Consider the following 13,189-nt stretch of genomic DNA (forward strand, 5'->3'; position numbering starts at 1 on the left):
AATTGTACCAGATTGTTGGCACACACTAGAACACGTGCTTGCGGTGGCTACAGAGCACGACAAAGTGCGACAAGGGCGCCGATAGATACAGGAGAATCTTGGGATGAAGCAGAACGGTGTAGACACGAGCTGCGGGCGCGGAGGAAGCGACAGCGAGCGCGCGGAGGACGACGAGGCGACGTCCAGCGTAGAGGGGCGGCTCCAGTTGGACTTTGAATAAGAAAACAGTTGAACCTGATGAAGTCGGTATCCGATATAACGGGTGTAGCTATGTTGGAAGTGCAGCCATTTGAAATGTAGCCATAATACCTGTAACGGTTGAACCGTGTCGCTTCGTATGCGCAAGACAAGTGTAGAGACTTGAGATGAAGCGAGAGGTAGGAGAGGGACATGCGCTGCTGCGTGTCTGTTGTTTGAATGAAGAGGCGACTCATATTGTTGTTGCGTTACTTTTGTAGTGCGTGTCGTGCTGTGAGCTTCGGCAGGAGCTGGTGGAGTTGCGCGAGTCGAGCGAGGTGAGAGCGCGAGAGGACCATGACCAGTGTGTTGCGATATTCCAGCAGATGCAGGAGCTGGTGAAGATGAATGCGTCGCTGGCGCGGGGCTCCAACCGCTCGGGTGGGAGGGGAGAAGATGAGATCACATATACGCGTAGCAGTGCGGCGTCGGGGAGTGTGAAAGAAACAGTAGCCCGAGTGAACGGCGGTGAGGATGTTGGAACGCAAATCCGACGTTTGCAGGCTATCGTTGTGCAGCAGGCGCAAGAGCTTGAAGCGGTGCGGAGAAGGAAGCGGGACGCCACAGCGGATGGTCGTGTGCAGTATGCAGTCACGACCCCCCTTGGGAATCAGCTAGAAAAAATTCAAGATTCAGACGAGGAAAATGCTAGCACTGACAGCGGCAACGAAGATGCACTACGTGACTTCGCATCAGGCAGGCATGCTGATCAACTTCGCAAACTTCCACTGACTTCTCTTCATGCGCAGCTAAAGGGTAAGGACCTCCAGCTAAAGCACCTTCAACAGGTCAACGCGAAGCTCGAGACGCGCTTCGGACAGCTCGTTGACAGGAAACGCTCAATGGCGCAGAGCTTTCAGCAAACGGCCAGAACGCAGCAAGCTCAGCTGAAGAAATATCTGGCCTACATCCGACAGCAGACACTGGAAAAGAAGGCTCTTGAACGGCAAGCGCGTCAGCTCAACCAGTACGTCGCCGTGCTGGAGAAGAAAGTAGTGGATTACTCGTTCAGATCTAGCAGTCGACACGGACCAGAGGTGTCGGGTGCTAAATTGCACCATGACACGTGAGCCACGTCTACATCCGTTCTAGCAACCTGCCATTGAATTCAAGCCGGCAGATACACGCATACAGGCGGGGGGGGGGGGGGGGTTGCACGGAAGCTTAGATGGGAAGAACAAGCCGAGCAGTGAGTTCGCCGTAGCCGTAGCTGAAGTCCTAAGGCGTGCCATGTTCACATACATTCCTTGGTCTCTGCAACGGGGTCGCCACCACTTCATCACGAGCTTTTGTACGTCGCAATCGCTTGGTTGCTTCAACGAAGTCTGCCATTTTGCCACTCAGATTTGCGATCGCAGCCGACGGCGCGAAGGATTCTCGTAGGGATTTCATTTTCATATGAACGCTAAGCACTATGGATAATACTACAGTAAAAGACACAGATCAGGCCTCAATGCCGAGACGCTTAAGCACGTCCTCCATCGTGTCGTCCTTCTGGATGTTGCTGGCGTTCTCGCAGATCTTGACGTAGGCGTCGAAGAGCTCGCTGCCGACCTTCTCGTCGACCTTGTGAGCCAGCGAGTAGTTGAAGTTGTTGACAGTCGAGAGCCAAATCGTCGAGGACGTGGCCACGAACGGGATGGCGCAGAAGGCGAACATGTCCTCCACCTTGAGCTCGCCGTTGGCGGCCAGAATGTGCTTGGTCTTGTAGATGTACCGTCCGAGGTTCGAGATGGTGGCGTCACCCGTGCATGAGCTCGGGATCTTAAAGTCGCCCAGCAGTGCGCCAACGCTCGGCTTGGTGAGCTTGCGGTCCATCAGGAAGCACGGCATGGCCATCTCCAGGAGCTTGTCGCCCTGCTTGGCCATCTGCTGCTTGGAGGTGCGCGCGAGGTCCCAGAACTTGGCCGTCTTCATGTCCACGCCCTCGGTGGCCAGCCACTGTAGCGGGGTGTTGGTCACGTAGAGACCCACCTGACGCTCCTCCGCAGGCTCCGGTACACGCTGGCGCATGTTGTAGCAAATGTCCGCCACGAAGCGGAACGGGCCGTCGGTCTCGTCAACGCTCTTGAGCTTGTGGTCGACCTTGCTGGCATGGTAGAAGGCCAGCACCAGCATCGGGATGAGAGCCCCACCAAGCGTGACGCCTTCATCCTTGCACCTGCGCAGGGTGTCACGCATGTTGGTCGGGTTCCCGGCCTGGCTCAACAGCGTGGTGCTGTTCTGCTCGAACGGGATGCCAAAGTCCTTCTGGTCCTCGCGCGGGGTGAGCACGGGCTTGAACACCTTCATGAAGTCGATGAAAGCCGAGCCGCCCACGAGCGCCAGCATGGTCTTAGCCACGGGCTTGAGCCACCACGGACTCGTGAACCACATGTCGTAGAGCGACGGTCGCAGTGGGAACTCGGTCACGGGCTTGGCCGCCTCGATCGACAGCAGTGCCACGTCCTCCAGCGTGTCGTTGACGAAAATCATGCCCGAGTCGCCGTCCGACATGATGTGGTCCGAGAAGAGGAAGAAGCGGGCCTTGTTCTCAGCCCTGTTGACCCACACTGTGAGGTAGAACATGAACTGCGAGAAGCGGTCGAACGGGATGTGGGTCTCTGTCTGAACGAAGTGGTTCCAGTCCTTCCAGGCCGCCACGTCCTCTTCAGAGTCTGAGAGTTCGCGAACGCGCAGCAGCTTCTTGGCCGCGACGTCGTCCAGCGTGATCCGCGGCTGGATTTCAGCCATGAACTCCTCGTCCTTGAGCACGAGCGCTCGCAGACGCGGGTGCCGGTTGTAGGTGCGCATGACTGCTGTCGGCAGGAAGTGCAGCAATTGGTCCATGTCGCCGCTGATGGCGATGGCGTGGCAGCACTTGACGGACACGTCGGGCTCGGCAATGCCAAAGCGCTCAATGGCACGCAGAGGAAAGCGGCGCTTGCTGTCATCGGCGGCGACGCTCTCGTTCGTGATGCAGCTCATTGCGAGGTAATACGTGTAGTCGGGGACTGTGTAGTGCGTGTCAGATTCCGAAGTGACCGTCGACCGACGCCGGCGCTCGGCTGGGCGGGACCAACGCAATGCTGCAGCCGCGGACTTCCCGTGGTGCTGCGGGGATTGGAGCGTAAGATACGTGGAGGTCCATGCGGCAAGGCCGCATGGCATTATCCTATGCCATTGGCATAGGCTTCCGCTGTATTTTCTGATGCAATTCTTGCTCGTCACGCGTCGACAAGTTGGATAGGCGCTGCAAGTGCAAACTGCAAACGAGGCGAGGTGATCTCATGAGGATGACAAGGATGATTAGACCGAACGTATCTTTCGCAGTTTTCGGGTTTGGAGCGAGGTGTTGGCCACGGTTGGTCTCGGCATTTGACTGCGAATCCATCTTGCATGACGGTCAACGGATTGCAGAGACCTTCGTTGCGGCGTTGCAATGCAAGCGTTGTCGACTTGTGTAGCCAAGTGTCACAAGTACCTTGCACAGACGCGGCCCAAACCTGATCTGGTAATCTGAGCTTGGACGGTTGTTGAGGCGGGACGTGCAGGTTTCCCTGCATGTATTGGCACTGGCTTGTCACCTGCGTCGTTGAGGGGGTCGTGCTTTTGACGAATTTTGACTTTGTGGATTCGGCTTAACGAGGTTGTGAACAGGACCATGCAAAGGCCAAGATCTTTTGGCTGGGCGTTGGACGCTGTCGGGTTGCAGATGTAAGCGTCGAATTGAAGCCGAGAGATCTACAGTATTCGATGGTAAGCTTAGCTGTGCTGAATGTTTTGGGGATGCAAGGAACTTGTGTGCTGTAAACTAATAGACGTCGCAGCGACTGTAGAACGAGTTTTCTTGTTGCACAGTACGGTACAAACTGTAGCATGCATGAGCACGTCCACCATAGCATCGTTATGGCCCTGCTGAAAATGGCGCCGCTACTCTTCATGCTGGACCGCAAGCTGCATCCTGGAAATCGCTGACGCTACCGATGGTAAATGTACGCAGATGGTAGTAGCATGTCATTGCGAATGACATGGTTCGTGTCAACAGCCTGCACACTATCCCACCGCCCCCTATATCAACGTATGTGAGGGCGTTCAGCTGCGAGAATGCCAGCTGGATGCCTCATACTTGCCGTGCCGAGCCAGGGCTCATGCCCTCTCACGTGTATACCCACTCACCGAAAGCTCAAAAAGTGTTTCCTATTCCTCGCCTTCGCAAGTTGAGCTCGCATGGATATACCGGTAACGCGAGCAGAACAATTGCAACCAATTCTCCGCTGAAAGTTACGCTTTCCTCCTTGTACATGCGCCGTGTAGGATGCCTTTCACCCCTCCCGTACCAGAGTCTTCAGTCCGAGGAGAGGAAGAAGTGCGCGTTGGTCCCCGGGACGTCGATGCAGTCCTGTGGGCAAACAATCTAAGATCGATTGTTGGAACGGCGTTACCGCTTGACAGGAGGATCGTAGGCGTCGATGGGTAATGCTATCACTGAACGTCGAGCGGAGGCGTCTCGCTTGGACTGCTTGGACCCTTGCACCAGGTCCTCCCATTTCAACAGCGCTCGCGTCATGCGATCTCGCAAGTCGCGAATCCGCTCCAGCACCGCGCGTTGGGATTGCAGCGCTGAAGAGCTAGAAGCCGACGACCCTGCTAGAGTCGAGTGCTGCTCCCAATCGTCCAATAACGGTAGGAAGCGCTTGCGCATGCGCAGCGCACCGTCCGCCAGGTTCCGGAAGAGCGCGTCGTTGTCGGCCGTTTCTTCGCAGATGCGCTTGGAAACTTCGATGGTGAGGTGGTACGACGAGCTGCCGAGTCCATAGGCCTGCACAATCTCGTTAATATCCATCTGATCTTCGGCGATGTCTTCTTCCTCAGTGCCGCCGACAACCGCAGTATCTCGAGAGCTATCGCCCTCCGCTTCCACGCTTTCCCACTCCACACTCTCGTCCTCCTCCTCGCCTCCATCACCCGTTGCTGAATATTGAGTAGCAACGTCTTCCCACTGAACATCACTGTTATCGTCCTGCAATGCTGCTTGCTTCTCTTCTGTACTCGCAGCATCATTTGACTCCTGCTCTTCTCCATCCGATAATTGAAACGCATCCAGCGTCGGCACCAGAATCTCAAACACGCGGTTCATCTCCAGCAGCACCTGCTCCATCTCGGGCACAAACTGCGCCATCTCTTTATCTCGCTGCTGCTTCTTGGCGTCGCTCACACGCTCCCGATGTCGTCGCGTGGTCACTTGCTGCTGCCGTTCCTGCCGCTGTCTCTCACGCTCATGGGGGAACACGTACCCTCTCTCCACCAGCACTGCATAGCCCGCCACAAGCGATGGATATTTCTCCCCAAAGTCCTGTTTCCACGCCTCAATCAGCGCCAACGCCGCCGTCAACTGCGTCGAGCTCCGATTTCTCGCGCGCAACGCTCTCGACACGGTGGCTCTCGGGTCTTCGCCCGCCGCAGCCAGCAGCTGGTCAAAGAAAGACGCGGTCTGCGTCGCAATGAGCGCTCGGAAGGCCACCGACCGCTTGAAAATCTCTCGACACAGCGCCACCGCCTGCGAAAAAACACAACCAGTGAACCACTGCAAGACCTGATACTTGTCATGAAGTCTCGATACCTTAGCAAACACCGTCGGTGACTTGGTGCCGCGCTTCAGTTGGTGCAAAATCATTGCGTGGAGTCTGCGAATGTACTGAGACTGCGTTGGGACTGCGGCGTCGCGTAGTAGGCGCTTGAGCTGCTTCAAACACATCTCAGTATCGATTTCTGCAGGTTGGTTAGCTGTGCCGCCGCCTCTCGCGCGTTTGCGGGTAGGTGGGGCATCACGGAAGTAGCCACGTAGAGCCTCGTCGAAACGGGCGGCTTCGTTCTCGCTATTGAGCTCCTGGAGGCCACCGTTGGCGGGTTGATGGCGGCGGTGCATTGCTGAGAACCGAAACGCAGTCACTGGAGTGGGGATTAGTTTGATAAGAGTGACCTGCAAAGTTGTAGAGTGGTGATACTCTACAACTTTGCCCTTGCTACCGGTAGTTGTCAGGTTTGACGAAGCACGAGGAGTAGGGAAATTGTCATTGGTTTCGTTTAGTGTTGGCAAGCTAGTGAGTTTGCTTCTCTACGAATGGTTTTGCTCCCGGTCTTGATTGAGTAGCTACTTGCTTCGCTTGCAAAACGGCTAATTCTGCCGGACAGCAGAATCATTGTCTTTGTGTTGGGGCTTGAAAGGGTTCAACATTGTTGGGGGCAGCGCTGTTTGCTGACGAGCGGGAGGCCACCCCGGGGGAGGGATCTCCACGAACCGACTCGACCTTGTGCTTCAAAGTTCAGCGATGGAATGTCTTGACGCCGATTGAAGCAGCCGTCTCACCGACAATTTTCCTCCCTGATACTTGAAAACAGTTTATGGTCCGGTAACAGGGCGGTACGATGTGGACGTTTCGCACGGCGACGGAATGTGCAGCTGGTGCAGCGATCCCTGGGACGCGTGCGAGTGGCGGGACGCGCGCTCCTTGTCGACCTTGCTCTTCACGAGCTCGTCGCCATTGGTGGCGGTGCCCGGCGTCGCGATCTGAATGTGCTCCACCGAGTCCCAGCCGAAATCGTGGTTTAGCATATCCAGAGACTGCTGGTCGAGGTTGCGCGCCACCAGCGTCTTTCCAGCGTCACGGTAACGAATGGCAGCCTCACGCAGTGCAGCGGCAGCGGAGAAATCGGCAAAGGTGCAGTCGCTCATATCCAAAATAACCACGTTCGGGTCGTGGAGGACATCGAAGAACTCGCGGAAGGAAGCCACCGACGAGAAAAGAAGCGGGCCCTTGAGGTAGTAAATCTTGGCCTCCTCGTGGTTCGTGAGCAGCTCGTGGTCCGCAGCGCGATCGTGAGCGTCGACAACGGGAACAACCTCCATCCCAGTGCGAAAGGTGAGCTGGTGGCCACTCTGCCAACCATTGACGAGACACTGCCAAATGACACCGACAATAACGGCAATAGCCAGGTTCATGGCAGCTGCAAGCACCGTCACGAGGATAATGGCGATGGAATCCGTGATCTTGACTCTGAAAATCAGCTTGAGTGACGGCCAGTAGAACGTGTGGATGACAATCACGAAGAGGATGCCGGTAAGGCATGCCACCGGCACACGCTCAATCACCGAGCTGGCAAAGAACACCACCAGAAAGGTGCACACAGCGCCCATGAATGACGAAAGCCGGTAAAGCGCACCGTTCAACACGTTTCCGTTGGACTGGGCGATCATGGAGCAGCCTCCCATGCCAGAAAAAAAGCCGCACACAACGTTGCCGATGCCCTGAGCGATGCACTCCTTGCGCGTGGCCGTCTGGGAAAGCTGCTCCTTCTTCAGGTCCACGACAGACTGCAGGGTCATGAGCGACTCGAACAGTCCGACGGCCATGATACTAGCAGCAGTGGACAGCACCACACCCCAGTCCTGCACGTCACCGAACTTGGGAACCGCAAACGTCGGCAACCCGCCGTTCAGAGGAGACGTGTCACCAATGGTGCGCACGTCGTACCCCAGCAGCGGGCGGTTGATGCCAAACTCGAATCCCGCACCAACAATCGCCGCCACGAGCGTGGGCGGGATCAAGTGGCCGATGTAGGGCGTCCTGGGGAAGTAGTGCATGATAGCCATGGTCAGCAGCACGAGTCCGATCGTGACCCACGTCGTCGGAGAGGACGCGCTCATCCACTGGAGGTCACCCGCGATCTCGCACTCTCCGAAGTTCATCGTGTTGTTCTTGCACACCTCGACGGTGGTCTTCTGCGAGATGAACATCATGAGTGCCAGGCCGTTCAAGAAGCCAATGTGCGCCGTGCGAGGGATCATCGCAAAGAGTTTTGAGAGTCCCAGCAGCCCAAAGAGCAGCTCTAGGATGCCCGCGATGGTCACGGCCACGAAAAGGTGCTGCAGTCGCTCGTCGTACGTCAAGTACGCGAGCGATCCCGTGCCGCTCGTGATGGTGGGCATGACCATGGCCACGGCTCCGGCGGCGCCCGCGACAGTGGCCGGCACGCCGCCAAAGAGACTCACGGCCAGGCCCAGGAAGCCCGTGGCGTACAGGCCGTTGAGCGGGTCCAGGTTGGCCGCGTAGCTGAAGGCCACCGTCTCGGGCATCATGAGCAGCATGGCGGCTACACCGCAGAGCATCTCCCGCTGGAAGACCAGCAGGTTCTGCCAATAGAAGCGCGTAGAGCTCTTGACGTCGTTGCGCAGCTTGTTCGTCATCTCGGTGGTCGATAGCTGCGGCGTCTTGTGTGAGAGCAGACGCACGGTGCGTACTATTCTACGGGCACCTTGACCTACACTCTCGTCAAATTGCTGGCGCAGCGAGTGCGTGGCGTCGCTAGACTCGAGCGCCGTGTACTGCTGGGTGGACTTGGAGGGCTGTGTGGGAGGGAAGTAGATGGAGCACGAGGACGCGCCGCTGAGCCGCGGCGTGGGCCCTTGCTCGACGTCGCCGGCCTGACTGCTTCCCATGACTGCAAGAGTGAGTGTGCGTGCTGCGCGGTCGAATGGACACTGACGTCGCAAAATAACTGTTAAAGTGCCGTGTCCGGACAATTGTCGCTTTAGAGATGGGACTGGGATGCAAATTGGGGCATGTTGTGTGGGACGGAGAGGTGCGTAGCCGATGCAATTGCACTTCAACGACACGACCCGCCGGAAAAGCGCTGCGCAACCACTCGATATTTGACGAACGGCATCAACACGCTGCATGATAAAGACAACGAAGGGAACAGCTATCGGTGCACATGTACCTGTATGCCGACTAGTGCTACTGCTCCGTGGCGGGCGGTGTTGGCACGGAGCATTTTGATAATGGGTGGCGGATGGCTGCCGAATAAATTCGGTACCATCCCTGTCGGTGATCATGGGATCCGGAAGAGCTGTGCGCTACGTACTTCCCCCTGCTTAGCTCTAATCTCTTCGGTTAATATAATACTAGTAGTGCTTTGGCTCCCTGGACTACCTTCGGCTTCAGTTCTGGCTGGAACGGCTAGATTCGCTGGCCATCAAAGGTGCTGGTTGTAGCACGTTGGTCCGCTAACGAATCCAATCGAATCAAAGCGCAACCATTCATAGATTTTGCATCGACATGGTAGATAGCCTAATACACGTAGCGCATGTGACCCTCCTCGTACCCTTCGATGCTGTGTCTGTGAACTTGTCCAGCACTAAGCCACTGCTTCTTCTTCATCATTGTCGTCGCCGTCCTGCATGGGGCAAGGCAGAAACCGACTCGTGATTTCCCTCCACTCTGGGATGCCGATAACGCGCGTGCCAGCAACGAGGTCTTGCAGGATCGAGAAGCAGCGGGGGTGACCCTGGACGCCAAAGTTGACATGGAAGAGCTGGGTGTAGTCATCGACGGGGCCGATACACTCGCCGTGGTGAAGACACGCGATCATCTCCATCTGGTCCCTTGCAGCCCAGTCTTGGTATCCGACGATCTGTGCGGACTCGAACAAGGTAATGTGCCACAGTCGCACCGCGTCATCATCCTCCGTGCCGTCGCCTATCGACGGGTATAGCGGTGCCTTACCCTTTTGCAGAGAGCTCACGGTAGTTTCTTGATGTTCATCTGCAAGAAGTGACGCCGCGCTGAGCGTGTTGGAGTCCTTGCAGTTCTGGTACATGTTGGCCAGACCGCCGCTGATCTCGTACGTGTAGCTGTAGTTGCCCAGGTCCTTAGCGTCCACATAGTCGGCGTATTTGTACGGCAGGTCTTTGAAAAACGGGTACAGCATGTTTTGGGAATCCTGCCAAACGTTCACAAACGTTTTGCCATCGTACGCCAAGGCACGCATCGTAATATTGTCCGAGCCGCTGAAGTTCCCACCGCCAGATCGAGCACAAGTCGTCCAGAACCGCGGATCGCTGGCCTTGTTTGCAGCAGACAGGAAAACCTTCTCGTTGCCATTCTGGCACTTGAAGTAAATGGTCTGGAGCAAGTCGATGAGCGTGTGGTGCGAGTAGAATACGGGGTCGATGGGCGCCTGGAAGTACGTCATTACTCCCCCCATCGCGTTGTGAACCGCGTCTGGAAGCACACCGACAACTTAGTATTTCAATAAGTAGCATGTGCGAGAGCGATACTTACTGTGGATGCCTCTCTCGACGGCGGCGGTGAAGCTTCCCGAGTCGCTGTACGTGAACACCTGCTGGTACACAGACCCAAAGGACGCTTCGTTCGGATATGTAGTGGCGCTCAAGTACTTGCTGCGTGTCCGGAGGATGCAGTGCGCACACCCCGTGTTGTTCCCGCAAAACCGAGAGGCCAGGCCCTGGGCCACGCAAACCGTCCTGACCGTGTAGGGGATGGTCGCTCCATAGACTGACAGGCTCTTGCTCAGCCCGATGGTCGTCCCACCGAAGTCCGCAATGATCGGAGAGCAGCTTTCGATGCTGGAGCAGGTACTGCTTGCCTGACGCGCGGAGCCTGAGAGGTGGTCCCAGTACGGCATCGTGATGCATTGGTACGCCGTGTTGAGGCTGCGCAGCATGTTCTCGTACCCCAGCAACAGCATCCGGTGCCAGTAGATGAACACGCACGTCTGGTGCGCTTCCAGTCCAGTCAGCTGCTCCGTGTGAATCTGCACGAACTTCTGGTGGTAGCCTCGATCCATGGCGACCCCCACCGCCTCGATGTACAGCGCTTTCTCCGTGTCGTTGTACGCGTCCCACGACTTGCGGATGCGGGGCTGCGAGCAGGACGTTCCGACTTGCTGTCCATGGGCAGTGGACACTGCAAGCTGCAGCAGTGTCACCACCAGCCAAAGCGCGAGAACTCTTGAGGACGCCATGCGTGTCAAACTTGTCAAATTGCGCAATGACACGCTAAGCGGCTCCTTACAGCCATACAACGAAGATCGCGACGGTTGGTGTCAAAGATCGCTGGAAGATATTGATTGGCAAGCAGCGTCAGCTTTGTATCCGAGTGTAATTAAATGTTGTTGGGATACGGATAGAGATGCCAGCTCTAGCTGATTGTGCTTGTAAAGCAAGCCTGTATTCACTGAATTGGGATGCGTGTCTTCTCAATCAACAACTTCCTTGTCCAGCGGGCGAGGGAGCATGTCAAGTTAACACACGAAATCCAATCTTTGCATCCCTATCGCAGCCCTGCTCAGATGCTCGCCGTGCTAGCAACATGTTGTTGCCTTGAACTCTTGATCTCGAAAACTGACGAGTTCGTACAAGCCTGCTCGATGGCTACTGTTTGCGGTAATAGCACTGCTGGTTTTTACTTGTCTATTTGTCCACACCCAGAGATAATAATGCTCGGCTTCGCAGGAATCGTTAAGGTTGTAAATCTCTCGAGCTACATGTGCATGTACCACCCGAAGCGTACTCGTGTCTCCGACCAGGGGATGTCCGACCTCGACATGATGTCGAGGGTCCTCTAATTTGCCTGGTTCCCGCATGATAAATGTTGACTGTCAGGTCTGGTCGTGCACCGAGAGAGGTGAGTGCCGCAGACAGTCTCCAGAGCCCGGCAGACACCGCATCAAGCGAGGGAATCCGCATGCGTGCCGCTGGTTGACTCGCTCGTTGACAGGTTGCATGTGCATCCCAGCATGGAGAGGAGCTTCATTGGCTCGACGGGCATCGACGGTGGCCGACGCTGTGAAACAGCGGAACTGGACCATCGGACAGAAGCAGGTTACTGCCCCAAAGACTGGGCGATAATAATCTCGCCGAGGTATCACCGCGTTAATCACAAACAAAGATGTGCAGTCGACGTCAAGCCCATCTTGTGCTCTGGTCCAGGTTGATGCAGTGGTCCCAGGTCTATCATCGCCAAACGGTAGGAGATAAGGATACGAAGTGTGGCATACTTGTGCCTTGTTCTTGCCATGCTCCCTCGCCTGTTGTGCAAGGGAGCTGTTGGTTGAGAAGGCCGCATCACGTGGTGAATGTACCGTAGGCCTGCTTTACAAACACAATTGGCGAGATGCGCCAGTCGACGAGGCCATTCTCAATTTCGCCGACTTCCCCTCATCATGCTGAAGCGGATACAATCTGTGGGTCTACTGGCGCTGGCCATCTCGGCGAGCTACCCTGTCGCCACACCTACCAGATCCGTGGTCATCAGTCCGACAGAACCGCCTACTGTGGCCATACCAGCAGAAGCTGCATCGTCTTCGCCCTCGTCTTCAGCTGCAAGCGATTCGCCCAGTTCATTCTCTTCCTCACTTTCAAGGATGTCGTCCGACTCGACTGATCTCGATACTGAAGGCAATGAGGCAAGCTTCTCGTCACGTACAGCTCCCCCAGTCGCGTTCGGAGCGCACGTCACGACCATCGACACAGTCGAGTCGATCCACAGGAACTGGGTCGGACCTACCATTGGCGCACCTGACGGCGGTGATTCTGCCTGCTACCGCAAGGCGCACATTATGAAGACCTGTCCCGTTGGCTTCGACTACAAGTGGAAAACGTGCTGGGCCCAGTGCCCTCTATCATACCCTGTGAAATGCGGCCTCGAATGTATCCGACAGAACGACGATTGCGGGCTCGAATACTACTCCAAGACGTCCAACGTCGTGCAAGCGGCGATCTCGTTAACCACGATGGGCCTGTTCGGCCAACTGACCGCAGCAGCGAAGAAACTCGTCCCAGGCGCCAAGTGCATCCGAGCCATCATTGGGAACATGAAGATGCTCATCAAGTACATTAGCTACATCAAGGTGTACGACCCGCAGGCCTCCTTCGACCGGGTCATGGCCGTGTTGTACCAAACGAGTTATGTGACCATCGATTTCCCTGTCATCATCGCCATGTGCTTGGGGCTCCCGTACCCCGCAGTCATGGACCCCGCAAGTTGGATCGTGGACAGCATCCAGCTCCAGCTCGGAGAGCTCCTCGACCATGGAGCCAACATCATCCGGGGCTGGGATCGGTTCACGGCGTTTCTCAAGCGGACGAACTTCACTCAACCGCTGGAGG

General features: G+C 56.4%; 5 protein-coding genes across 5 annotated transcripts; 1 reads left to right on the forward strand and 4 right to left on the reverse strand.

The window, feature by feature from the left end:
• Nucleotides 1-365: 365 nt before the first annotated feature.
• Nucleotides 366-1,307, forward strand: KRP23_4075 (uncharacterized protein; the record flags this gene model as incomplete). Its single annotated transcript, XM_067888994.1, has 2 exons — nucleotides 366-377; nucleotides 459-1,307. The coding sequence occupies 2 exons, from the start codon at nucleotides 366-368 to the stop codon at nucleotides 1,305-1,307; spliced, it is 861 nt and encodes a 286-aa protein (XP_067748193.1).
• A 373-nt stretch (nucleotides 1,308-1,680) lies between these two features.
• On the reverse strand, nucleotides 1,681-3,204 carry KRP23_4076 (uncharacterized protein; the record flags this gene model as incomplete). Its single annotated transcript, XM_067888995.1, has 1 exon — nucleotides 1,681-3,204. The coding sequence occupies one exon, from the start codon at nucleotides 3,202-3,204 to the stop codon at nucleotides 1,681-1,683; it is 1,524 nt and encodes a 507-aa protein (XP_067748194.1).
• A 1,453-nt stretch (nucleotides 3,205-4,657) lies between these two features.
• On the reverse strand, nucleotides 4,658-6,145 carry KRP23_4077 (UV-stimulated scaffold protein A; the record flags this gene model as incomplete). The annotated part of the gene is made up of 2 exons (XM_067888997.1): nucleotides 4,658-5,776; nucleotides 5,840-6,145. 2 exons carry the CDS (start codon nucleotides 6,143-6,145, stop codon nucleotides 4,658-4,660), a joined length of 1,425 nt encoding a protein of 474 aa, XP_067748195.1.
• Nucleotides 6,146-6,619: 474 nt separating this feature from the next.
• On the reverse strand, nucleotides 6,620-8,716 carry KRP23_4078 (putative sulfate transporter YbaR; the record flags this gene model as incomplete). The annotated part of the gene is made up of 1 exon (XM_067888998.1): nucleotides 6,620-8,716. The coding sequence occupies one exon, from the start codon at nucleotides 8,714-8,716 to the stop codon at nucleotides 6,620-6,622; it is 2,097 nt and encodes a 698-aa protein (XP_067748196.1).
• A 698-nt stretch (nucleotides 8,717-9,414) lies between these two features.
• KRP23_4079 (Tyrosinase) lies at nucleotides 9,415-11,043 on the reverse strand (the record flags this gene model as incomplete). The annotated part of the gene is made up of 2 exons (XM_067888999.1): nucleotides 9,415-10,280; nucleotides 10,341-11,043. 2 exons carry the CDS (start codon nucleotides 11,041-11,043, stop codon nucleotides 9,415-9,417), a joined length of 1,569 nt encoding a protein of 522 aa, XP_067748197.1.
• Nucleotides 11,044-13,189: the final 2,146 nt, after the last annotated feature.

Source organism: Phytophthora ramorum, assembly GCF_020800215.1.
Source record: "Phytophthora ramorum isolate Pr-102 chromosome Unknown Phyram_PR-102_s0003, whole genome shotgun sequence".
Classification (NCBI taxonomy): Eukaryota; Oomycota; class Peronosporomycetes; order Peronosporales; family Peronosporaceae; genus Phytophthora; species Phytophthora ramorum.